Here is a 27,024-nt window from a genome sequence, read left to right as displayed (position 1 = left end):
ATCCCTTCGACCCCAAGAACCTCAGAGTCAAAGGCATCTACGACACGCCCACACTCCAGCGTTCTGAGGCTGCCGTATAACAACACACGTCCTTTCGCCTCACTTTGGATGGTTGAACATACGTGCACTATACTACCCCCACGTTGGATAGTTCAGCACGTGCACACAATACTCCTTTCACCTTAACCTGGTCTAAAATTCTACGACATACCCACACTCGAGCGGTCTGAGGCTGCGATATAACAACACACCATACGTCCTATCGCCGCACGTTGGATGGTTGAACATACGCGCACTATACTCCAGGGACGTTGGATGGTTCAGCACACACACACACCATACTCCTTTCACCTTAACCTGGTCTAAAATTGCCAAACCTCAGAGTCAAAGGCATCTACGACACACACACACACTTGAGCGTTGTGAGGCTGCGATATTACGTTAATCCGTCCTTTCGTCCCATGTCGGAAGGGTCAGCACACACACACACCATACTCCTTTCACCTTAACCTGGTCTAAAATTGCCAAACCTCAGAGTCAAAGGCATCTACGACACACACACACTTGAGCGTTCTGAGGCTGCGATATAACGACACACACAGTACTTTCACCCCACGTTGGATGATTGAACATACGCACGCTATACTCCTTTCACCTTAACTATCTATCTATCTATCTATCTATTGCCAGACGCCTTAATCGCTTATACAGGGTGGCCACAAACAAGTCGCCTCCACGTCACCCTGTCCCCCCGCCATTTCACTGCCCTGCTCCCAATTCACACCCCCTTCTCTCATATACCTCTCCACTCCATCCCTCCATCTCATCTTAACCTGGTCTAAAATTGTCATCTCTCCATCATCATTGCTGAGTTGTAACGTTATCGATAAAACAGGATGCTAGTCATGAAGAAGTGTGATGTTGAGGTGTAGCAATAGATTAGCACTATGATGCTAGTCACGAAGAAGTGCTATGGAAAGGATGTAGAGCCGTAGCATTGTCTTTTTCTGCCACGGAACAATAGATTAGCACTAGAATATGATGCTAGTCACGAAGAAGTGCTGTGGAAAGGATGTAGAGCCGTAGCATTGTCTTTTTCTGCCACGGAACAATAGATTAGCACTAGATTATGATGCTAGTCACGAAGAAGTGCTGTGGAAAGGATGTAGAGCCGTAGTATTGTCTTTTTCTGCCACGGAACAATAGATTAGCACTAGATTATGATGCTAGTCAAGAAGAAGTGCTATGGAAAGGATGTAGAGCCGTAGTATTGTCTTTTTCTGCCACTGAGCTACGTGAAATAAGCTGCAAAAGGACGAAAATCTGGGCCAAGTCAAGGTGAAAGGAGTATAGTCACGAAGAAGTGCTATGGGAAGGATGTAGAGCCGTAGTATTGTCTTTTTCTGCCACTGAGCTACGTGAAATAAGCTGCAAAAGGACGAAAATCTGGACCAAGTTAAGGTGAAAGGAGTATAGTCACGAAGAAGTGCTATGGGAAGGATGTAGAGCCGTAGTATTGTCTTTTTCTGCCACTGAGCTACGTGAAATAAGCTGCAAAAGGACGAAAATCTGGGCCAAGTTAAGGTGAAGGGAGTATAGTCACGAAGAAGTGTCTACAGTGCCTCATCACCACACCATACCCACTCACTCACCACACATCATCACTATCACTATATATAGTTTTCATCATTATTATAGCATTTAAGGTCCAATATTCGGTTTGCCTTTACGTGCTGGTACTGGGCCGATCGCTTAAGTTGCTGAGGTGAAGTTGCTAAGAAATGTGTGAGACTTGTGAGGCAAGAATTGAGTCTCCTTGGTTACTAGTCAAATCGATCCTCCAGTCCGGCTAGCCGTGATGAGAGAGAGAGAGAGAGAGATTGTCCCATACTTCTCGAAGGAAAATAAATACACATAGATAGACTGAGAGACAGACAGACAGACAGGTAGAAAGACAGAGACAGACAGACAGACAATTCTTTACCACGAGAAAATAAGCCGCCTATATTCAAATTCAAACTCATAATATTTCCCTGGTGGAATTTTATATATAATTTTTAGCTAATTATAAGAAAGTTAATTATATGATATTTTTGTAAATAAAATGTTTAAACATAACCGAATTTTTCTCTGATTTACACCCGCGTATGGTAGAGCGAGGGTGTTGTGTGGTGGGTTTGCTTCGTGTGTGTGTGGGTGGATGGTTGAGTGTGTGTGTGTGTGTCTGTTTGTAAGATTAAGGAAAACTTTGGATAAAACTGGACCAGATTTGAAAATGATTTAGATTTATTTAAAAAAATATAATTGGCCGAAGAAGATGATAGGCAATGATGGGCCGTAGATCAAGGGCGAGGCTTAATTCCAACGGTTTTGATCTGATTTTGGCCAAACTTGGTGGAAGGGTTAAGGGTCAGGAGAGGGTGAAGTGACCCGATTTTCAGAACAATCAGTCAAAGGCAAAGGTCAAGGGACGAGGTCAAATATTTGGCCCTTTGGCTGAAGTACCTGTCATTCGATTCGGGCCCAACTTGGTGGAAGGGTTTAAGGTTAGGTAGACAGGGTAGATAGATAGTATTTGATGGAAGGATTTAAGGTCAGCCAAGTATGACCCTCTCTTCTTTCAGTCAAACTCTTCCCTCTCTCTCCATATCCTCCCCTCCTCTCACTTTTATCGTCCATCCTTCCTCCATCTTTTCCCTTATGTTCTTAGATTTCATTGCGCCATATCTCTTTGGCTACACACACACTTTCCATCCACCTATAGTGCGTCCGCTCTGACCTGGCAAAGATCCCTAGGCACTTTCGGCTCAGTTGATGGACAAGTTGAGTCAGACTGGAGGGCATATTTGACTGTTAACCAAGGAAACTCATTCCTATCTCATAATGACTAAGTATTCGAGTTGTGAGAGTGGCTCGGCTCCGTCAGATGAAAGCAAACCAGCTACAGTAACCAAAGAGATTCATTCCCCGCACATGGCTAAAGCTTGTCTCCTCTCATGCAACCACAATTTAGAACCACACACACACACACACACACACACACACACTGATAAATATTTCAATTCAATTCAGTTCCTTACAGCTTTGTTTTACCTACCAGAACATCCATTTTTCATTTACACCATGACGTCATTTATTGATCAACGTTGAATAAAGTGTTTACTTTCAAGTTTCGTAATGATGTTCCCTTAACAAGAACCACAATATATTTTTTGGCTAATTACTTGTATTTGTTGATGAATATTGAAGAATTAAAAATAATTTTATTCATTTGACAACTCAGCCATGACGTCATTTATTGATCAACATTGAGCTGCAGAATAGACAATCTCAGCAAATATAATCTTACATACTTTAAAACTCCTTCATTGTTTACCATGATAATCATTATCGAGTACATTATAATGAGCTAATTTATGTTTTCAATGGAGGATGCTCTCACTTACTGATAAAAATAGAATAATACATAGTAGACCCGAGAGTAAGACTGGCTGTCGAGTGGTTGTGATGGTCCTGCCAACATCTGTCTTTCCAGGCACGTCCAAATTCCAAGGTAAAATATTGTCTTTGTGACGTTAATACATTTCGTTTGTGAAGGTGACGTATTCTTTAGACCTTTTGACATGATGGCGTCTTGTTTACACTATTTTTATTCAGTGTAAACGATTTTATTCACTGTAGATAGGAGGTCTTGCAGTGAACGGATAAATGAAGGGCTTAATCCACCTAAATTGCGTTAACTCTAACCTGACAAATATTCCTAACCCTATTTAGCATAGTTGACGGCCAGGTGTAGTCAGGTTGGAGGGTAGGTTTGACTAGTAATCAAGGAGACTCATTCCACCCGGTTCCAGTGCCTTATAACCACGGCTTGTATTTCATGCAGCCACGGGACAAAATTATGGCATTAAGTTCCTTCAGATAAAAACAGACAGACCATAACTCCTCCAGTATGGTACGCCTCTTCTAAAATAAATATCACATGGCAATATTAAGAGTAGATTGTAGTAGTAGCAGTAGTAGTAGTAGCCAATGGTAGTAGCCAGGCTCATCTAAATGTTAACCCAGTGGATTGCAGGCTGAAGTTGTCCTCCTGCAATATGCCATCTGCCTTTCAGTGGATAGGGAGGGAGCTGAGGGATGTTCATAATCAGGGAATGGAGTCACATAATTATATCAGTACCACCACATGTATGTATCTGTCTCTACTACCCTTCCCTATCTATCTATCTATTGCCACTGTTAGATTATGAGTTCAGGAGCAGCAGTAAACCCTTGCATAGTGTATACCGTATTTGTATATCTGTCTATTCCTATCTATCTAGAGACTGGCAAATGAGGAAGTGAAAGAGTGTTGTGGTGTGGCTGTGGATGTGATAGGAAGCATTAGGAGAAACACATTAAGGTGGTTTGGCCATGTTGAGAGGATGGAGAGTGAGAGACTGATGAGGAGAGTGTATGTGGGTGAGGTGGAGGGGGGGAGAGAGAGAGGGGGAGGCCAAGGATGAGATGGAGGGATGGAGTGGAGAGGTATATGAGAGAGGGGAGTGTGAGCTGGGAGCAGGGCAGTGAAATGGCGTTAAATAGGGCGACATAGAGATGATTTGTTTGTGGCCACCCCTTATGGGATTAAGGTGTCCTGCAGTAGGTAGATAAAGCAGCAGTAGACCCTTGATTAATCCATACTGTATTTGTGTATGTATCTATCCTTACTGTATCTATCTGTCTATCTATTATTACACCTTAATCCCATAAGGGTTGGCCATAAACAAATTGCTTCCACGCAGGTAAAAATCTATCTATCTATCTATCTATAGCCCGACGCCCTAATCCCGCAAAGGGTGGCCGCAGACAAAACGCCTCCAAGTCACTCTGTCACCCACCATTTGACTCCCCTCCCCCCAACTCACCCCCCCCCTCCCTCATATACCTCTCAACTCCATCCCTCCACCTCATCCTCAGTCTACCCCTCCCTCTCCCTCCCTCCACCTCACCTACATATACCCTCTTAGTCAGTCTTTCATTCTCCATCCTCTCCACATGTCCAAACCACCTCAGTGTATTTCTCCTAATCTTTTCAGGTAAAAATAAAGTAGAAAAATAGCTACCAATACTTCTATCTATTTATCTATTGCCAGACGCCTCAATCCCGTTGGGGTGGCCACAAACAAATCGCCACCACGTCGCCCTGTCCCCGCCAATGCACTGCCCTGCTCCCAATTAACACCCCCCTCTCTCATATATCTCTCCACCCCATCCCTCCATCTCATCCTTGGCCTCCTCCTCCCTCTCCCCTCCTCCACCTCACTCACATACACTCTCTTCGTCAGTCTTTCACCCTCCATCCTCTCCACATGGCCAAACCACCTCAGTGTGTTCCTCCTAATGCTTCATGGAGTTAATTTGCTGATGTGAGTAGCCTACCCACAGGCCCCTACTCTCCAAGTGGGGCAGCATAAGAGGATGATAATGGATAGGTAAATTCCTCCACTACTTTTTCTTGTATAGTAGTCATAGCAGTAGTTGTAGTTGGTCTTGAATTTGCCTGTCTGTTATCTTGCTTCTCTTTTTTCTTGGAATAATCTTGTAGGCTTCTGGCATTTGGTTCCTTCCTCCTCACTTAAAAAAAAAAAGTTCATCTCACTGTGAACCCAGTGGACTGCAGGCTGAGGTTGCCACTCTTCTGCAGCACACCATCCGTCTGTTGGAGGTTAGGCAGGGAGTTGAGGGAGCAGAGGTTAGGCAGGGAGTTGAGGGAGCAGAGGTTAGGCAGGGAGTTGAGGGAGCAGAGGTTAGGCAGGGATGTTTGGGTCAGATTTCTGTATAACACCATCACTTTCCTTTTTTCTTTCTTTTTTTTTTTTTTTTATATAGCAGAACAGAGGAAGGAAGAACAAATAATTCTAGAAAAATAATCCATACACCAGATTACTGGCATCCTCCATTCATAAAAACTCTGTAGCAATTGGACTTGAACAGCTGTGGGTTGAAGTTTTGCTGGGAAACAACTCTGGGGAAGCGAGTTCCAGAGAGATGCGGTTCGGGGAATGACAGAATTCTGATAGGCAGAAGTTCTACAATATGGTTGAGTGACATTCCAGTCATGAGCGCTACCAGATGCCTGTGTAGCACGAGGGAAGGCATGGAGAGGTGGCACCATGGACGCAACTTCGTCTGAGCATTTGCCAAAAAAATATCTGTAAAATAATGCAAGGGAGGCAACATTCCTTCTTACTTGTAGAGGAGGTAGTTTATATGTAATGGCAGAGTTGTTAATAATATCAACAGCTTTGTTTTGAATTTTGTCTACCGGTACCAGTAGTTGTTTTAGTGCAACCTCTCCACATCCATTCCATAAGGGTGAGCAATATTCAAGCTGAGAGCATACATGTTCTCACAACTAGACAGCCAAGTGTCTAACAGTGATTTTTTTTTTTTTTTTTTTTTTTTTTTTCTCCAGGAGGATCACTGGTATAATCTAAAGGTGTGCAAGGATGCGAGAGGGACCATCAGGAAGCAGCAGTGGGCCTGTTCTGAAGGAGGTGCTTCCTCGGAAGGGCATACTGTACCAGGAGGACTCAGCCTACCTTGCCCTTTGCCGCCCTAAGCTGATGCCACTCAAGTCTGTCACCTTGGAGAAGCTTGAGGAGATGCAGAAGAATGCCCAGGAGAAGCTGAGGCAACAACAGGAACAGCAGCAGGAAGGAATTGGAGGCGGACCATCCTCTTCTAGACAAAGCATGTTCTGAACCTAATCTTTTACAAGCAGTTCTGGGCAGACATCACAATAATTAGCAAAACACCGTGTGAAACCAAATATTTCAAACATTTTGGGAGAGACGACTTTGAAGCAGCAGAGCAAAGATCTTCTGAGCCTAATATTTCACAAACATTACTGACCATATTTTGTACAAGTCAGTTGTTTTTGAAGCATTTCTGGCCAAACATTTTCTAAACAACAAGGTAAATATTTATTAGCAAAATGTTTTACAAGCAATTTTGGCCAAACGTTGTATCAGTAACTGGTTGAGCATCTTCTGAAACATTTTTGACGAGTACTTCTAGACAGACATCTTCAAAATAATTTATTTTAACAACAGTTCTGGGTCAAGTTAACACCACATAAGTCCTTCATATCAGAGACGATTGAGGAGATGCAGAAGAGTGCCCCGGAGGATCTAAAACAACAGGAGGACCAGCAGCAAGAAGGCATGGGCACCAGACCAGCTTAATATCATCTGAAACATATATTTTCCAGCCATCTCATGCTAGTCGTGCTGTAAATAACTGGCCAGGCATCCTCCCAGCCTAATAATTTCCAGGCACAGTAGCACCCAGGAGAAGCGGCAGCGACAGCAAGACCACCAGTAGGAAGGGATTGCAACTGGATCCATCTCTGCTGCATCAAGTATCTTTTGAGACATTTATATTTCAGGCAGCCCAAGTCAAACATCAGAGCAGCTGGTCACACTTCTCCTAAACCTAATATTGTACTTCATAAACTCTGAACCACAGACAGTAATTCCTTTTATATTAGTCACCACTCCTGTAAATTGCTTTATGTAATACAGAAAATATCTTAAAAAGTCAAGCTGCTCTACTATAATGCTGCTTTGCCATTTCCCCAGTTAACAATGCCATGTAGTTTGAAAATGTTGTAATATTTGAGAACACATCCCTGACACCCTGGAGAGAGAACTGCTTGTATATTCCCAGCTGCTCTGCCCATTCTCATCCTCAGCAGCTGACCAGAAAATAACGTTCTCGGTGGTTCTGGTCTTGAGTTTTCTGTGCACTGTCTGCATGTTATGTGGCAAATAGATGTGAAACCAAAAATGATGATGGTTGTGAGGAGTTAGAGGTAAATGTGTTAGTGATTTTTTGCACTTAGCACACACTGGCTGTTAAAGCACACACACAGAAACAATATTAGTGCAGTGTTCACCAAGTTATAATAATAATAATAATAATAATAAGGACGTGCACTCACAGTTGTCATAGTACTGTAGGTGAACTTGACACCTCACGTACCATTTCTATTTATTTTGAACAGTGAAATAAATCTTCTTTATGTTTAAACTGGTGGCACATAGACACAATCACTTAATACTGTAATGTCTTAAGAGTCAAGTGTGATAAATGCTGAGTATGAAGTGTGATAAAGTGTGATTCAACCTGGTAGTGGTTTGGAGATAGTGTGCAGTTTGAATTATGTGATGAAGCCTTAAGTGTGCAGTTGACTTTTATGCTGAGGAACATTAAACAGTATAGCTTTATTTGGAGTATTGAATGCCTACAACAAGAGTAACAAAAGCTGAAGTTACTGTATTAGATATGTGCAACAAGAGCAGTGCGAGTTGAGGGTGCATCACTGAACATTTGCAATAAGAGTGGCAGTAGTGAAATTGAAGTTGTATTGAAAATCTGCAAGGAGCCTATTGGAAGCCCAGTGTGCCTTCTCATTGACCCTGCAACAGTGGGAAGGTGAATCTAGCTAGTGGTGCAACAACAGAAGCAAGAATCAAGGTTGCAGCATTGATAGTTTGCAATAAGAACGGAAGAATTGGATTGATGGGACTTCGGCAGTGAGTGCAGGAGCCTGTCATGTGATACTGTTGACCATCTTCACCGACTGCAACGTGAGTCCAGGGGTGGTAGTAGTAGTAGTAGTAGTACCTGTAGTAGTAGTGGTAGTAGTACCTGTAGTAGTAGTGGTAGTAGTATCTGTAGTAGTAGTGGTGGTAGTAGTAGTGGTAGTAATAGTAGTAGCAGCAGTAGTAGTAGTAACTCCAGGTTCATTTGAGCATGAGTCTGGTATACTACAGACTGAAGTTCCCCTTTTTCCAGCAGTCCTCTAGAGTCCTGTCCACACTAGGTGTCATGTAGAGCGGCCTGTTGCGTGTCATGTTGGCCAGGTCGTGTTGCTGAGGCTGGTGATGTTCACGCCCAGTACAATGGGCAGCGTGTGCCAGTAACCACTGAGCTGTGACAGGAGGAGGATGGATACTCACACCACACCAAGTCAAGAGATTGATGTGGAGTGTTGTGGCAGTATGCTGTGCCAAAAAGATAAAGAATAGGAAAAGGATGATGTGGTACAAGAGTGATATTCTCATCATAATTCAGAGAGATCTTCAACCATATTTTCTCAGAGCTTGAGACAGAAAGTGAAAAAGACTTTGAAAGCCACACCAGGATGTCAGTAAGTTCATTTTATGGTTTACTTAAGAAAATTGAGTCACACACTTCCAAAGAGGATACTCATTTACAGGACAGCATCTCAGCAGGGGGTCTTCTTAAATTCATGCACTTCTTAAGTTTATGTTTTTGTATTGCTTGTTTTCACCTGCCGGAGACATGAAAGCATCTTCAGCAGTTCCATAAAATGTTGGGTGTTGTCCCTTGACCATTCAGTACCTGTATGTTCTTCCATTGCATCCTAATGGAGAAAAAAACAAAAAACAAAAGTGGTAACAGTTCCATGGTGACGGCTTCTGAGGGCATCATGGCATGCACTGTCACCATGAAATGCCCCTCGTCCAGATTTGCCAGAAGCGTGCGGCACAGACCCTCCACGGCACAAAAACCCGAGTTGAACAACACGACATGCAACAGAGTCCGCATCTTGACCCCTAGTGTGGGTGGGGTTTAAGGGGATAGGGAAGAAGTTAAGGTACCATATGTTTGTATAACCAGGCAGCTCCAGCATCCTGTTATATCAGTACTATTGCTAGGTGGCATTCCTTGTCAGCAGTTTGGCCATAAAAAAGTCTCTGTACCAGTTAATTGTGTATGTGAGTGAGGTGGAGGGAGGGAGAAGGAGGGGGAGGCCAAGGATGAGATGGAGTGGAGAGGTATATGAGAGAGGAGGGTGTGAGCTGGGAGCAGGGCAGTGAAATGGCGGGGGACAGGGCGACATGGAGGCGATTTGTTTGTGGCCACCCCTTATGGGATTAAGGCGTCTGGCAATAGATAGATAGATAGATAGACCAGTTAATTATTTTTGTGATTCATTTTCTCATCTCGTTTCACTATATTTTCCCTTGTTGGGTTGTGAAGTGTTGGGTTGTTGTATGAGGCTGGCTCGAAGGAACTCACAAATAAGGTATGGCTAGGACAGAAACACCATATCCACACACACCTCTCCCACTTGCTCTTCCTTCTTCCTCTTCCTCCTCCCCCTTCCTCTTTCTCTTCCTCCTCCCCCTTCCTCTTTCTCTTCCTCCTCCCCCTTCCTCTTCCTCCTCCCCCTTCCTCTTTCTCTTCCTCCTTCCTCTTCCTCCTCCTTCCTCTTTCTCTTCCTTCTCATTCAGATTATCACACACCTTTCTCTCGCTCATTCTTCCTCCTTCTCTTCAAATTATCATACACCTTTCTCTCTCTCATTCTTCCTCCCTCTCTCCAGATTATCACACACCTTTCTCTCTCATTCTACTTTCTCTATCTCATCGTACTACTCTGTCTGTCTATCTGTCTATTGCCAGATGCCTTAATCCCATAAAGGGTGGCCACAAACAAATTGCCTCCATGTCGCCCTGTCCCCCGCCATTTCATTGCCCTGCTCCCAGCTCACGCCTCCCTCTCTCATATACCTCTCCACTCCATCCCTTCATCTCATCCTTGGCCTCCCCCTCCCTCTCCCCCCCTCCACCTCACTCACATACACTCTCCTCATCAGTCTCTCACTCTCCATCCTCTGCACATGGCCAATCCACCTCAGTGTGTTTCTCCTAATGCTTCCTATCACATCGTACTACGCGTTCTGATTAAAAGTAGCTTGTTTTTGGTCCCCTACAGGTAACACAGTCAAGATGAGTGTGGGGCCGCTTGTAGTTGAGGTGGTGTTGACGTTTTTGGTGGCAGCGGTGGTGTTGTATCGCTACGGCAACTGGTATCGGCACCACATCATCGTCACCGTTGCCGTACTCATCGCTTGGTACTTCTCCATGCTCATCGTGTTTATCCTGCCATTAGATGTGTCCAATGTGAGTATTATAAGCAACTTTGTGTGTGTGTGTGTGTGTGTGTGTGTGTGTGTGTGTGGGTGTGTGTGGGTGTGTATTTACCTATTTGTATTTACCTGTTTGTAGAGTACAGGAATTGAGTGTGTGTGTGTGAGAGAGAGAGAGAGAGGGAGAGAGTAAGTGAGAGAGAGAGATTATGTTGGGGTATGGAAGAAGAGAGTGGAGCAGTGTATTGGTGAGAGAAGAGGAAGAGGAAAAGGAGTGTTTGAGAGAGAGAGAGAGAGAGAGAGGTATTCACAAGAGGGGGCAGAGTGTAAAAGACGATGCTGATGTAATATTATTCTCCTGTATTTTATTTTTCAGACAATCTATGAGAACTGTGTGCAAAATTGGGTAGAGAAAGTAAGTGCAGCCACAGTCAACACAACAGCACACAGCAACATCAGTGTGGAGGATGTTAACGTCACCACCACGCCACCACCACCACCACCACCACCACCACAGCCGCACTGCCTCAAGCCATGGAGTTTTGTGCCTCCTGGAGTGTTCCCTGTGTTTTGGAGGATTGTTTATTGGACGTCACAGTTTCTTACATGGTAGGGGATGCGTTGTCTAAGTTATTATCATTATTTTCATCTATCTGTCTGTCTATCTATTGCCAGACGCCTTAATCCCGTAAGGGGTGGTCCCAAACAAATTGCCTCCATGTCGCCCTGTCCCCCACCATTTCATTGCCCTGCTCCCAGCTCACACCCCTCTCTCTCATATACCTCTCCACTCCATCCCTCCATCTCATCCTTGGCCTCCCCCTCCCTCTCCCCCCCTCCACCTCACTCACATACACTCTCCTCATCAGTCTGTCACTCTCCATCCTCTCTACATGGCCAAATCACCTGTGTGTTTCTCCTAACACTTCCTGTCACATGCACATCCGCACCACAATGCTCCATCACTTCCTCATTTGTCAGTCCTCACTCACATACACTCTCCTTATCAGTCTCTCACCCTCCATCCTCTCCACATGGCCAAACCACCTCAGTGTGTTTCTCCTAATGCTTCCTGTCACATCCACATCCACACCACAACGCTCCTTCACTTTCACATCCATCGTAATTTTCATCCCTGTATATAGTTCGGAGCTACAGTGGACATACCCCGGTACTCTCTGGCTGTCTGTCTCTTTCATCCCTGGCAGATCAACACAAAGAGAATCATCTATTTGGAGAAACATCACAAGGCCCTCTCCACTCAGTAATATTAGCCAGCAAAGGAGAGTGTATGTGAGTGAGATGGAGGGGGAGAGAGGGAGGGGGAGGCCAAGGCTGAGATGGAGGGATGGAGTGGAGAGGTATATGAGAGAGGGGGATGTGAGCTGGGAGCAGGGCAGTGAAATGGCAGGGAACAGGGGGACGTGGAGGCAATTTGTCTGTGGCCACCCCGTCTGGGATTAAGGCGTCTGGCAGTAGATAGATAGAAAGGAAAGTAGTGAACAGAAGAGGTGAAATCCGGAAGAACACATGATCGTACTTCAAAACACATTATCGTACTTCCCTTCCAGGCTGATCCTGCCGTTGATGCAGTCTTTCACGAAGGCCGGGGACTTCACCTTCGGGGCCAAGCTAAAATCGGCCCTGGTGGACAACGCCATCTACTATGGATCGTATCTGCTCATCGTTGGCATCCTACTCCTGTACATCGCACTTACTGACCTGGGACTTGATGGGTGAGTAGTAGTAGTAGCAGTTGTAGTAGCAGTAGTAGTAGTAGTAGTAGTAATAGTAGTAGTAGTAGTACCTTTAGTAATAGTAGTAGTATACAATTTCGAGCAACTGTTAGGTAGTACTGTACACTAATTAATTAATTTTTTTTTCCCCCATCCATAAACTGATTGATGATGATGACAGTGATGATGGTATTGATGATGATGACAGTGATGATGGTGATGATGATGGTGGTGGTGGTGGTGGTGGTGGTGGTGGTGGTGGTGATGATGATTGTGGTGATGAGGAGGAGGAGGAGGATAATGATGATGATGGTAATGATGATGATGGTGGTGGTGGTGGTGGTGGTGGTGGTGGTGATGATGATGATGATGATGATGATGATGATGATGATGATGATGATGATGATGATGATGGTGGTGGTGGTGGTGGTGGTGGTGGTGATGATGATGATGATGATGATGAGGAGGAGGAGGAGGAGGAGGAGGAGGATAATGATGATGATGATGGTGATGACGATGACGCTGATGATGATGTATTTCTCACAGGGGTAAACTTCGTGCCATTGCTGCGTCTGCCTCCAATACGTGGGGTTTGTTTTGGTTGGTGTTGCTGCTGGGGTATGGCCTTGTGGAGGTGCCGCGAACCCTCTGGCACTCCGCCTCCACCATCCACAACCTCCACCACGCCTACTTCTACGCAGCAAAGTTGTCACAGGAGCGTGCGGAGGCAAATGAGCGGGTTCATGATCTGCTGCAGGTGAGTCAGTGTGGTGGTGGGTGAGCCTGTGTGGTAGTGGGTGAGTCAGTGTGGTAGTGGTGCTAGTGGGTAAGTCAGTGTGGTAGTGGTGCTAGTGGGTGAGTCAGTGTAGTAGTGGGTGAGTCAGTGTGGTAGTGGGTGAGTCAGTGTAGTAGTGGGTGAGTCAGTGTGGTAGTGGGTGAGTCAGTGTGGTAGTGGGTGAATCAGTGTGATAGTGGACTTGTGGACCTGTGACTGAATATTTCGTGCCTGATAAACGATGATTTGTAGTTATTATTGCGGTGAACGACTCTGAAGTTGTTATAATCGTGCCCTGGCAAACTGCCATTCAAAAGTGCATCTGATTTCTTGTATAATGTGAGATGCATGTGATTTGTGCATAATATGTTCGTGTATAATAATGTTCGTGTATAATATATTTGTGTATAATATGTTTGTGTATAATAATATTTGTGTATAATATGTTCGTGTATAATATGTTCGTGTATAATAATATTCGTGTATAATATGTTCGTGTATAATAATATTCGTGTATAATATATTTGTGTATAATGTGTTCATGTATAATGATATTCATGTATAATATATTCGTGTATAATAATATTCGTGTATAATGTATTCGTGCATAATAATATGATTCGTGTATAATATGATACGAAATTGGATGCACTTTTGAATGGTAGGTTGCCAGGGTACGATAATGACAACTTCAGAGTCGTGCGTCGTGACTATAGTCACCAAGCTTGGAGCCACCTTTCACCCTCATGGTAGTACCTCCCATGGTTGATGATTACCATGTATGTACTGCCTAATACAGTGTTGTTAGATTGTCTGTTCTGTCTCTATACAGCCAGATGCCATAATTCCATTAGGGGTGGCCATTTGGCTTTGAGTTAATTGTTTTACGGGGAGGGGCACTAACCCTCCACCAACCCACTTGTTGACATGTAGAGAACACATATGGGTTAGTTATATGGTTACCACCCAGCGTTGTAAATGGTTTCCTGGCTTACAGGAAACCATTAGGTTTGTCACTCAATGTAAAGCCACCTGAAAAGGAAAGAAGAGTAATAAAAAGTGACAGGAAAGATGGGAGAAATAGGAAGAGAGGAGGACAGACACAGAAAAAGAATGATAAAGGTGAAGGAAGAAGTGGGCAGCACTACATGATGTGAGTGGACGATGGTGAGAAATAGGAAGCAAAGAGGGCAGACATAGAAAAGAATGGTAAAGGTGAAGGAAGAAGTAAGCAGCACTACATCAAGTGAGTGGATGATGATCACCACCACCTACCACCATGTAAGATTGTAGTGTGCAGTATGATATTGTGTATATGACCAGATGAGGAGGCAAAATATACACTAGTTTGTTATACTTTTATACACTTATACAAACAAATGGAGGGATGGAGTGGAGAGGTATATGAGGGAGGAGGGTGTGAGCTGGGAGCAGGGCAATGAAATGGCGGGGAACAGGGCGACATGGAGGCGATTTGTTCGTGAGCACCCCTTACAGGATTAAGGCGTCTGGCAATAGATAGATAGATAGACAAAAGTATTAAGGATCTCCACAGTGATAAATGTATTGAGAATGATGGTGATGATGATGATGATTGCAGTGATGATGGTGATGAAATGAGTATGAAAATGATGATAGTGCAAATGATAATATTGATGGTGAAAGTGGTGATGATGGTGACAAACGAGATTGATGAGGATGGCAGTGATGATGGTGATGATGCTTGTTGTTTGATGATGATGATGATGAAGGTTATGACTTGCTGTGTGATGATGATGAAGTGATGACTTGTTGTGTGGTTGATGATGATGATGATGTTTTTTGTTTGGTGATGATGATGAAGGTGATGATTTGCTGTGTGATGATGATGATGATAATGATGACCTGCCTGATGATGATGATGATGATGATGATGATGATGATGGTGATGATTTGCTGTGTGATGATGATGATGAAGGTGATGATTTGCTGTGTGATGATGATGATGAAGGTGATGACTTGCTGTGTGATGATGATGATGAAGGTGATGATTTGCTGTGTGATGATGATGATGATGGTGATGACTTGCTGTGTGATGATGATGATGAAGGTGATGATTTGCTGTGTGATGATGATGATAATGATGACCTGCCTGATGATGATGATGATGATGATTTGCTGTGTGATGATGATGATGATAATGATGACCTGCCTGATGATGATGATGAAGGTGATGATTTGCTGTGTGATGATGATGATGAAGGTGATGACTTGCTGTGTGATGATGATGATGATAATGATGACCTGCCTGATGATGATGATGATGGTGATGATTTGTTGTGTGATGATGATGATGATGAAGGCGATGATTTGCTGTGTGATGATGATGATGATAATGATGACCTGCCTGATGATGATGATGATGGTGATGATTTGCTGTGTGATGATGATGATGATAATGATGACCTGTCTGATGATGATGATGATGGTGATGATTTGCTGTGTGATGATGATGATGATAATGAAGGTGATGACTTGCTGTGTGATGATGATGATGATGATAATGATGGTGATGACTTGCTGTGTGGTGATGATGATGATGATGATATTTATAAGACTAACTTTCTCCTCAGAGTATGCGTGCCCTGGGAGGCAGCATAGGGCCGGGACACCCCCTACGGCCGCACATGGACGTGATTGAGAGCAAGGTGCCGGCCGAACTGCTTGATAGAGTGCGTCGCCACCCTCCCCCGGACTCTCCACACGCCGACGTACCCTCCGAGAAGGCGCTGGTCAGGCTACACAAGCAGGTACGAGTGTGTAGTAATAGTAATAGTAGTTGTAGTAGTAGTAGTAGTGGTGGTGGTGGTAATAATAGCAGTAGTAGTAGTAGTAGTAGTAGTTGTAGTAGCAGTAGTAGTAGTAGTAGTAGTAGTTGTAGTAGCAGTAGTAGTAGTAGTAGTAGTGCTGTAGTAATAGTAGTAGTAGCAGTAGTAGTAGTAGCAGTAGTAGCAGCAGTAGCAGTAGTAGTAGTAGTAGTAGGAGTAGTAGTAGTAGTACTGTAATAATAATAGTAGTACCAGTAGTAGTAGTAGTAGTAGTAGTTGTCTTCATTACTTCAGTACACCCACTGGAAAGCCACTAGTCAAGCTGTAGAAACAGGTAGATTATTTTATGTAGTGTGTTCACCTTAACGTGTTCCAAATCTTCCTCCTCTTGTGGCTTATTTCCCATAGCTCATTGGTAGGAAAAGACAGTGCCCTGGCTGTACATCCTCTTCATATCTATCTATCTATCTGTCTATTTGCCAGACACCTTAATTTGTAAGGGGTGGCCACAGACAAATCGCCCCCATGTCGTCCTGTCCCACGCCATTTCACTGCCCTGCTCCCAGCTCACACTCCCCTCTCTCATATACCTCTCCACTCCATCCCTCCATCTCATCCTTGGCCTCCCCCTCCCTCTTCCCTCCTCCACCTCACTCACATACACTCTCCTCGTCAGTCTCCCACTCACTGCAAGTAGGTACATACTGGATATATTTCTGTCACCTTATTTTGGCTCCCTCTTCGTTTTTTCTCCCCTTTTTTTTCAATTTATTATGTACATTTTAGTGATAGAAAAAGACAATGCTATGGCCCTACATCCATTCCATCTGAGAAGGCATTTGTAAGGGTGCACAAGTAGGTACAGCCTGAAAATCTATCTATTTATCTATCTATCTGTCTATTGCCAGACGCCTTAATCCCATAAGGGCTGGCCACAGACAAATTGCCTCCATGTCGCCCTGTCCTCTGCCATTTCACTGTCCTCCTCCCAGCTCACACCCCCCTCTCTCATATACCTCTCCACTCCATCCCTCCATCTCATCCTTGGCCTCCCCCTCCATCTCAAGCACAAGTAGGTGTAGCCTGGAAGTGATGATGGATATTGTGTTACAGCTGCTGAAGGCGCTGCAGTGTCAGCGTCGTGTGGAGACGCAGTGGGGCCTGGTGGTGGAGAGGGTGGTGGCACTGGAGGACACCCACCGCAATGCTGCCTCACACGACACTGCCTTCAAGCACTCCACGCCACCACACAGGCACCCACTCCTTCAATATATATACACACCCACTATAGGTAAGTTTTTTTTTTCTATCAATCTATCTATTGCCAGACGCCTCAATCCCGTTTAGGGTGGCCACAAACAAATCGCCTCCAAGTCGCCCTGTCCCCTGCCATTTCACTGCCCTGCTCCCAACTCACACCCCCCTCTCTCATATACCTCTAGAAAGAAGGAACCAAAGGCCATGAGTCCACAATAACTGTTCCTTCTAAGAGAAAAACAAAATACAAGAGAGAGCCAAATTCAAGATCCGATCATTTCGAGATGCCTGGACACACTGTGTTTGAAAGACTGGAGATCTTAGCTAGCGGGAAATACAGACAGAGGGAGACAGTTCCAGAGTTGACCTGTTGTGTGTGGTTAGGGTTTGGTATTGTGCTCTACGTTTTGTAATTGCATTTTTCTTGTTAAATGTGCCGTACAGGTGTGCTATAGTATTCTAAGTAACGCTAGAAAGAAAAGTTTGGTATGAGAGTAAAAATCCATATACTGTATATAACTTACCCTTGTACAGTACACTAAATCATTTCATTTTCCTGTATTTATTGTTCAGTATATTGTCACAACAGTACCTCACATCACACTGCTTTCAAACACCCCACACCACCACACAAACACCCGCTGATTGCACAGACCTTCTCATCCGTCATTAAGTAAAGCGTGTGGCAACAGAAGAGGGATAACTTCATGTGGCAGCACCAGTATAGCCCAGTAACTCCACTGCCTGGTTGTATAAATGTCCCTCAGCTCCTGCACTACTTCCCAAAAGGAGGAGAATGGACTGCAGGAGATAGGAAACTTTAGCCAGCGGTTCGTAGGGTTCGTGTCCAGATGATCCTGGGACCACAACACCACCAAAGGATATTATGGCCACATAGACTTATACCCCAATTTAAGGGACTAAATGGGGAATCAACTTGTCCCTTACTTGAAAATGTCCCTTACTTGAAAATGTCCCTTACTTGAAAATGTCCCTTACTTGAAAATGTCCCTTACTTGAAAATGTCCCTTACTTGAAAATGTCCCTTACTTGAAAATGTCCCTTACTTGAAAATGTCCCTTACTTGATAATGTCCCTTACTTGAAAATGTCCCTTACTTGAAAATGTCCCATACTTGAAAATGTCCCTTACTTGAAAATGTCCCTTACTTGAAAATGTCCCTTACTTGAAAATGTCCCTTGTTTTACCACATATAAAGACAATCTTATTATGAAATGCAATGACTGTTTCACTTATATGATTATGGATATTATTTTACAGGTACTGTATAAAGAAACATATTAATGTGTATAACCTAGACATTACCTATCATTTTTGAATGGTCTTGTCCGTTTGTCAGGTAGAATATGGACTCCCTTAAATCCTAAATCCCTTAAATGGAAATCCCTTAAATTGAGGTTTGGATGTAGTTTTTCTCTTCAGTAAGTCACAGTCCTGCCTAACACCACACATCCTTCAGACACTTCACAATGAGAGGTGTAGAGGTCTTTCAGAAGTGTCAGAAAATTTAAAGGATGGGGCTGGAATATCTTGAACTAATACATGATCGTACTGGAGTGGTTCAGTGAGTGGTGTGTGGTGCGTGCCTTTCCAGAGTGGGTGTGAGAGGTTTAGAGGGCTTTCAAAAGTGTCAGAAAAGTTTAAGGATGAGGCTGTAATATTTTGAAATAATACATGGTCGTACTGGAGTGGTTCAGTGACCAGTGTGTGGTGCGTGCCTCTCCAGAGTGGGTGTGGCGTTGTCGCGTGCGTGGGTGGCTGCTGCGTGGGCTGGCGGTGTGCGCAGCGCTGGTGTCGATGGTGGTGGTGTGGTCGGAGCTTACCTTCTTCAGCACATCACCCGCACTGTCACTCTTTGCAGTATTTCTCAACCTGGCGAAAGCAAGCTATGACTACTTCACGATAGAGGTAAGGAACGTATCATAATTCTTTCACCTTCTGTCTATCTATCTATTGCCCAACAACGTATGATAGTTCTTTCACCTTAACTTCTGTCTGTCTATCTATCTATCTATTGCCCAACACCTCAATCCCATAAGGGGTGACCACAAACAAATCACCTCCATGCTGCCCCATCCCCTGCTATTTCATTGCTCTCCCCCCAGCTCCCTTTCTCATATACTTGTTCCAGCTTATATCACATAGTGGTGCTAGATGCCTCAATCCTGTAAGGGGTGACCACAAACAAATCACCTCCATGTTGCCCCGTCCCCTGCCATTTCACTGCCCTCCCCCCAGCTCACACCTCCCTCTCTCATATACTTGTTCCAGCTTATTTTTCAAGGCTTAGTGGTAGGAAAAGATAATGCTATGGCTGTGCATCCTTTCCATAGGCTTCTTTATCACTTACATCATATTTTAGTGATGATATCTTGTTACAGCTCAGTTTCCCAGATGAAGAGATGGCAATTTTAGGTCATGTTAAAGTCGTCATCATCATCATCATCATCATTTGGACCTCCTTTCCCACCCTAGGGCATGGTGAGGAGTAGCAGTGTCCAGACAACCCAAATTTGCCCAGTCCAATGGGCCACATCTCCATTTACTCATCATTCAAGCCCCCAGAATCTTAGCTGTATCTGATATGCCAAAAACATTCACCACATTCTGTAGCTTCACATACATGTATCCGATAGAGTCCGTCCAAATGCTGTCATGTTAAAAGGGGTGCCCAGATTCCTGATCGTGCACTTCACACAACATTCATCCAGCCAGCTCGATCTCTTGTCAGTTCCCTAGCCTCACCGACTTCCAAACTTCTCTTCCCCACACACTCATCTACCATATCTCTCCACCTTCTCCTTGGCCTACCTCGCCTCCTGTCTCCTTCAAATTCACTCAGGTATACTTTTTTCACCACTCTATTGTTATCCATTCTCTCTGCATGACCATACCATCTCAGTGCATACTGTATATTGTATTTAATGACCACTTTTCCTTCCTGTTTGCATACTGTATATTGTATTTTGTGTTCACTTCTCTTTCCGCAGGTAATATCCTCACTGTCTATGGCATACATAGCTCTGTGTGCGTACTCAACACTGTTCAAGATCCGTGTACTCAACCTGTACTATCTGGCGCCGCACCACCAGACAGATGAGTACTCGCTGATCTTCTCCGGCATGATGCTGTGCCGCCTGACACCACCCATGTGCCTCAACTTCCTGTCCCTCATCCATATGGACTCCCACGTTATCAAGGAACGCACCGAGGAGACTCATTACACGCAGGTAGACTCACTGCTGTGCTATGTTACATTGTACCGAAGAATTCATTTTAGTCGCGGCGCATGATTCTGAGGTTGTCATTATCGTACCCTGGCAACCTAGCATTCAAAAGTGCGTCCCATTTCATGTATGAAACGCAAGTGATTCGTGTATAATACTTTTGTTTATAATATTCGTGTATAATATATTCATGCCTAATAATATGATTCGTGTATAATGTTTTTGTTTATAATATTCATGTATAATATATTCGTGCATAAAAATATGATTTGTGTATAATATGATACGAAATCAGATGCACTTTTGAATGGTAGGTTGCCAGGGTACGATAATGACAACCTCAGAGTTGTGTGCCGGTAGGACTCAGCGTGCATTCTTACCTACATACAGTACATATGTAAAAATGATGCCTCTCTACCCCCTAAAGAACTCCTATGCTGTGCTGAGGTTGGCCGTGGTACAGGTAATGTTTTGAATGGACTGGAAGCTAAACCAAGTGCAAAAACCAGCTTATTACCTCACAACTGTTGCTGGAAACTATCTGTTTATCTATCTATTGCCAGATGCCTTAATCTCGAAAGGGGTGGCCAGAAACAAATTGCCTCCATGTTGCCTTGTCCCCTGCCATTTCACTGCCCTGCACCCAGCTCACACAGCCCTCTCTCATATACCTCTCCACTCCATCCCTCTATCTCATCCTTGGCCTTCCCCTCCCTCTCCCCCCCTCCACCTCACTTATACACACACTCCTCGTTAGTCTCTCACTCTCCATCCTCTCCACATGGCAAGAATAAGAAATGTATGTTGTATCTTGAAGTAATATGACTGTCATTTCCATACAGAGAGGATGGAGAGCGAGAGACTGACAAGGAGAGTGTACGTGAGTGAGGTGGATGGAGGGAGAGGGAGGCCAAGGATGAGGTGGAGGGATGGAGCGGAGAGGTATATGAGAGAGGGGAGTGTAAGTGAAATGGCGGGGGACAGGGAGGGGAAGGCCAAGGATGAGGTGGAGGGATGGAGTGGAGAGGTATATGAGAGAGGGGAGTGTAAGTGAAATGGCAGGGGACAGGGAGGGGGAGGCCAAGGATGAGGTGGAGGGATGGAGTGTAGAGGTATATGAGAGAGGGGAGTGTAAGTGATGGCGGGGGACAGGACGACATGGAGGCGATTTGTTTGTGGTCACCCCCTGTGGGATTAAGGTGTCTAGCTGGCATTTCCTAAGTAGTACTGTGTCAGTTATGGAGTGATGAGATGGAGAGGGAGTATGACTGAGAATGGTGTGGGTCGGAAGGCAGTATGATGGTAGAGGAGGTGACATAGAGGTAATTGCCTTCCAGGGTTAAGGCATTTGGTTGTAGATGGATACTACAGTCAACCCTTGGCTATCATGAGTAATTGGTACCCTAGGCGACCCGCCATAGCCAAAATCGCGATAGCCATACTTAAGAACTAATGGGAAAAATTCTAATTGGTTCCCCGACCTCCAACTTTACCCCAACCTTACCCTATTTTCACATCTCCTTCACTAAAATACCTGGGATTACAAACCAATGCTGCAAATTAACAACACTACAGGACATAAAGGTTATAAATAAAACAGAATTAACTGTAATAAGCCATTTTACTTAACATTTTTGGAGAGGATGAGGGGCTTGGGTGGGTTGAAGGGGTTCCGAGGCTGGGGTGGAGTATTACTGGCCACCCCCCCGACGTTCTATCTCGTCTAGGAATTGATCAGCTTCATCAGGAGTCTGGAAGGGACCCTGAGCATAAGGCAGGTTCTTCCTCTTCCTCACTTGCCGTCCTGGGTTAGCCGCGTTACGTGCACCAATGGTATGAGGGTTGGATGGGGTATTGGTGGCCATTGTGGTTGAACAATAGGTCTTCACAGCTATAGCTGCTGTCGACTGGTAACGCTGACTCTCTGTGAACCTTGGCGGGAAGGATGGGTAGCTGTAACCATGTCTTGGGTCAATCAGCGCTCGGGTAGCCTGTGATGTCGCGCCAATCACGGCGCGAGTATACGCATGGGCGGAGCCCGCGCGATTTGAATGTTTCTGGCCGACCATTGTCCGCGATAGCAGTATTTGAGGTCGCGATAAAGGTAATCGTGTTGCATTTCACCTGTCAGTGATAGCCATGAAACGCGATAGCAAAACCCGTGATAGCCAAGGGTTGACTGTATATATAATAGAGACATGCAACAGAGGAGAGATGCATTACAGAGTGGTACAGTTGTATAGGTGAACAAGCACATAACCTTTTTTAACGTGACAGCGTTCAGTTTGACTGTTTATCAGATAGGTACATGTGAAGCTACAGAATATGGTGAAATATTTTAGCCTATCTGATGGAGCCAGGATTTCGAGGGCTTGAGTGATAAGTGAATGGATGCATGGCCCATTGAATTGGGCAAACATTGACTGTCTGGCTGTTGCTACTCCTCACCCTGCCCTAGAGTGGGAAAGGAGGTCTGGATGATGATGATGATGATGATGATGATTATAGAACAAAATGTGCTATAATAATAATCAATCTCTCTCCAAATGCCTCAGTCCTGTAAGGGGTGACCAAATAATAATAATAATATCATTAATCTATCTATCTATTGCCGGACACCTCAGTCCTGTAAGGGGTGATCAAATAATAATAATAATTAATAATAATAATGATGATGATGATGATGGTGATGATGATATTCTCCTCCATCTTTCATTTTGCAGATCATGGGCCACATGGATGTAATAAAGATCATCAGTGACGGGTTCAACATATACTTCCCAATGATGATCGTGGCCCTGTGTCTGGCCACGTACTACAGGTAATATCCCACCATACTTAAATAAAGGTTGGGTATATTAGCACAGTATAGAAAATGGATCTTATGTAAAATAGTACTAAGAAAAATCTGTAAAACATGATGCAAATACACCTGAAGATTTTACAGCATATCACCCTCCATGTGTGCTGAAACTTAGGGGAGGGGAGAGAATCGAAAGTGTCCTGAGTTAAAGAAAGTCTAGAGCAGCACAAGAAGGTATTTTTTAATGTTTATATATATATATACAGTATATATATATAAGAAGTTTGAGTTTTCAGTAATATTGAACGTACAGTATTTAAAAAGAATACTGTAATTGTCAGAGTTTACATAAATATGAGTTTCCTATAAAGTGGACCTACTTAAAAAGGGTGCTATTATTTTTAGGGATTATATAAGGCCAGGTTGTCCATAAAATGACCCTGCTTAAAAAAGATACCATCTTACAGTCTCGGGTCACGGCTCCTCTCGGCACTTGGCTTCCAGCAGTTTATGGTGGACGATGGCCTAACCTCCGACCTTATAGAGGAAGGAAAGACACTTGTTAGTCGCGGTAAGTTTTGAAAGAGGAGAGTAGACTGCAGAAAAGGCTAGGGAAACAGGGGATAGAGCTGGTTGGGTGAGTTATGTACAGTATGGAAGAACGGAAGACAAGGCAGTGTTTTATTAATATACTGATTGATAGAAAGACACTTGATAGTCGCGGTAAGTTTTGAAAGAGGAGGGTAGACTGCAAAAGGCTAGGGAAACAGGGGATGGAGCTGGTTGGGTGAGTTATGTGCAGAACAGAAGAGTGGAAGACAAGACACTATTATATTATTATGCTGATTGATAAAGTGATTCTGTTTAGCAGGTGTATGTAAAGCTGATTTATAATGAGACTAAGGATGAGATGGAGAGGCATATGAGAGAGGGTGTGTGTGAGCTGGGGGGAGGACAGTGAAGTGGCAGGGGACAGGGCAACATGGAGACTGTTTGTTTGTGGCCACCCCTGACAGGATTAAGGAGTGAATAGATAGGCTGTAGATAGATAGATAGACTTACCAGAATAATATGTAAGGTTAGGATTGTGAGGGATAAGTATTTGGCCCAGTGGAGCATTTCAGTTGGCAAGCAGCTGATAGTTCTCCCAATTCCACAGTTCTTCCAATTTCTTTCTCCCAATTTCATAGTTCTCCCAATTTCACAGTTCTCCCAATTCCACAGTTCTCCCAATTTCACAGTTCTCCCAATTTCATAGTTCTCCCAATTCCACAGTTCTCCCAATTCCACAGTTCTCCCAGTTTCTTAGTTTTCCCAATTTCACAGTTCTCCCAGTTTCTTGGTTCTCCGAATTTCATAGTTCTCCCAATTTCACAGTTCTCCCAATTTCACAGTTCTCCCAATTTCACAGTTCTCCCAATTTCACAGTTCTCCCAATTTCATAGTTCTCCCAATTTCACAGTTCTCCCAATTTCACAGTTCTCCCAATTTCACAGTTCTCCCAATTTCACAGTTCTCCCAATTTCACAGTTCTCCCAATTTCACAGTTCTCCCAATTTCACAGTTCTCCCAATTTCAGTTCTCCCAATTTCACAGTTCTCCCAATTTCACAGTTCTCCCAATTTCATAGTTCTCCCAATTTCACAGTTCTCCCAATTTCAGTTCTCCCAATTTCATATTCTTCTTATTTTCTGGGCTATGCCTCACTTTATCCTGGGGTGGGAAGAAAGTGGAGGATGGTAATTATGATGATGATGAGAAAGATGGATGATAATTATAATGATAGTGATGAAGGTGATATAATGATGACAAGGCTGGAATGATGATGAAAAGGATGATGAAATAATGGCAGATATTGATGCAAGAATCGTTAACTTTCCATTTGCGATGTCCGTAGAGTCGCGTCGAAGGCAGAGGCTAGAGGACAACGCAGCCCGACGCAAGGACTTCACGCAGAGGTTTGGGGGCGGAGAGTCATCAGCCAGCATGTACAGGTAATACCCGTTAACCTGAATATGTTTAGTATGAACCCTTGTTTGTGTTCGGAGGTGTGTTTTTATTATTATTATTATTTTTTTTATTATTATTATTATTATTATTATTATTATTATTATTATAGTGGTAGGTGGGGGTGCTCATCATCCACTCACTTGATGTAGTGCTGTTTTGGGTGTCTGCCCTTTCCTCTCTTCCTTCCTTCCTCTTCTATCTTTCTTTCCATCATTCCTCTTCCTACTGCCTAAGGGTGGCTTTACACTCCTTCTGTCTTTCTTTCCTTCATTCATTCCTCTTCTGCCTACAGGTGATTCTACACTGAGTGACAAGCCAGATGGTTTCCTGTACACCAGGAAACCATTTACTATGCTGGGTGGTAACCATAGAACCAAATTTTGGCACCTGGTGGTTTAGTGGGTAATTATTGCACTCCAGTCGGATTGAGCCGGTGAAGGTTTATATCCAAGGGGTGGTTGGGGTTGATTGCTCATGTAATACCACTCAGGGATGAGTGAGGCTGGTCACTCTCATCTTAAATGTCAGGACCAACTTGCCTAGCCCCGGGTTCCTATGCTCCTTATGGGGCGACATAGGATTGGATGATGGATGGATGGATATAGTTGTTGTAAGAATTATATGCTGTTGTTTGGGGTCAGGATTTTGTGGGCTTGGGTGGTGAGTACTTTGTGTCATTACAGGTCAGCTCGTCAGCGTGCAGAGGACCTTGTTCGACCCCTGAAGCGAGAGGACTCATCAGAATCCGCCCAGTTGGAGTTGCTGGGCGGCTGCGAGGGCCTGGCTGACTATGCCTCCCACACCACCACCACCTCATCCCTGGGTGGGGTGGGGGACAGTGGGGACGTGGAGGCAGGGGGCAGGAGTGGGGGGTTTAGTCTGGGGGGCAGCGGATTGGCCCAGTACTCCCGATCCCGCACCCACAGGCCTGACAAAGGACTGTTCGACGATGTGTAGACCGTGTAATGGCGTAACCCTTTCACCCGTACAAGCTGAATATCCAACCCTCTGTGTATAAAAATTTCTAGGACGGTCTTTGTGTAGCATCAGATCCACAGCACTATACAGGGCTGCACAGAACAAGTCACTCCCTCCCTTTATTTATTTTTCCCTCTTATATTTACAGTCTAACACAAGTCCTTATTATTATTATTTTTGTTTATTTATTTTTTTAATCTTCACTCATCCTGGGATGGAAAAAATAGTTCAGAATGATAAGGATGACGAATTTTGACTCAAGGCTGTTCGAGTTGCTGGGAGGGCGTCAGGATTTGACTAACTTTAAGGCAGCTCTCCCATCGACTCGATCAGTTGCATGAAACTGGTCACACGCAGTGGTTGTAAACGTGTTGTGTGCGATAGGTTGCACTGACCTCCTCCCACCAGCTCAGTTGAATATTTTTAGTATTAACAAGGTCGTCAGATGAGGAGGATGTG

The 27,024-nt window shown here is 44.1% G+C and overlaps 2 protein-coding genes across 2 annotated transcripts in view; both read left to right on the top strand.

The window, feature by feature from the left end:
- Window positions 1-80, top strand: part of Sardh (Sarcosine dehydrogenase) — a 34,945-nt gene extending 34,865 nt beyond the window's left edge. Inside the window, exon 17 of the mRNA XM_080269651.1 lies at window positions 1-80. This exon is cut by the window's left edge and continues 116 nt beyond it. Within this exon, the coding sequence (XP_080125777.1) occupies window positions 1-80 (80 nt within the window).
- Window positions 81-10,811: 10,731 nt separating this feature from the next.
- LOC145396183 (LMBR1 domain-containing protein 2 homolog) lies at window positions 10,812-26,544 on the top strand. The gene is made up of 12 exons (XM_080269622.1): window positions 10,812-10,985; window positions 11,328-11,560; window positions 12,523-12,687; window positions 13,234-13,444; window positions 16,075-16,251; window positions 17,383-17,560; window positions 19,274-19,455; window positions 20,538-20,777; window positions 23,498-23,595; window positions 24,045-24,148; window positions 25,475-25,571; window positions 26,271-26,544. Exons 1-12 carry the CDS (start codon window positions 10,812-10,814, stop codon window positions 26,542-26,544), a joined length of 2,133 nt encoding a protein of 710 aa, XP_080125748.1.
- The last annotated feature ends 480 nt before the right edge of the window (window positions 26,545-27,024 follow it).

This window comes from Coenobita brevimanus, chromosome 35 (genome assembly GCF_032717465.1).
Source record: "Coenobita brevimanus isolate Jiangsu-jjx chromosome 35, ASM3271746v2, whole genome shotgun sequence".
In the NCBI taxonomy this organism is placed as follows: Eukaryota; Metazoa; Arthropoda; class Malacostraca; order Decapoda; family Coenobitidae; genus Coenobita; species Coenobita brevimanus.
The sequence above is the reverse complement of the archived record's forward strand: the minus strand, read 5'-3'. Positions and strand labels throughout refer to the sequence as shown.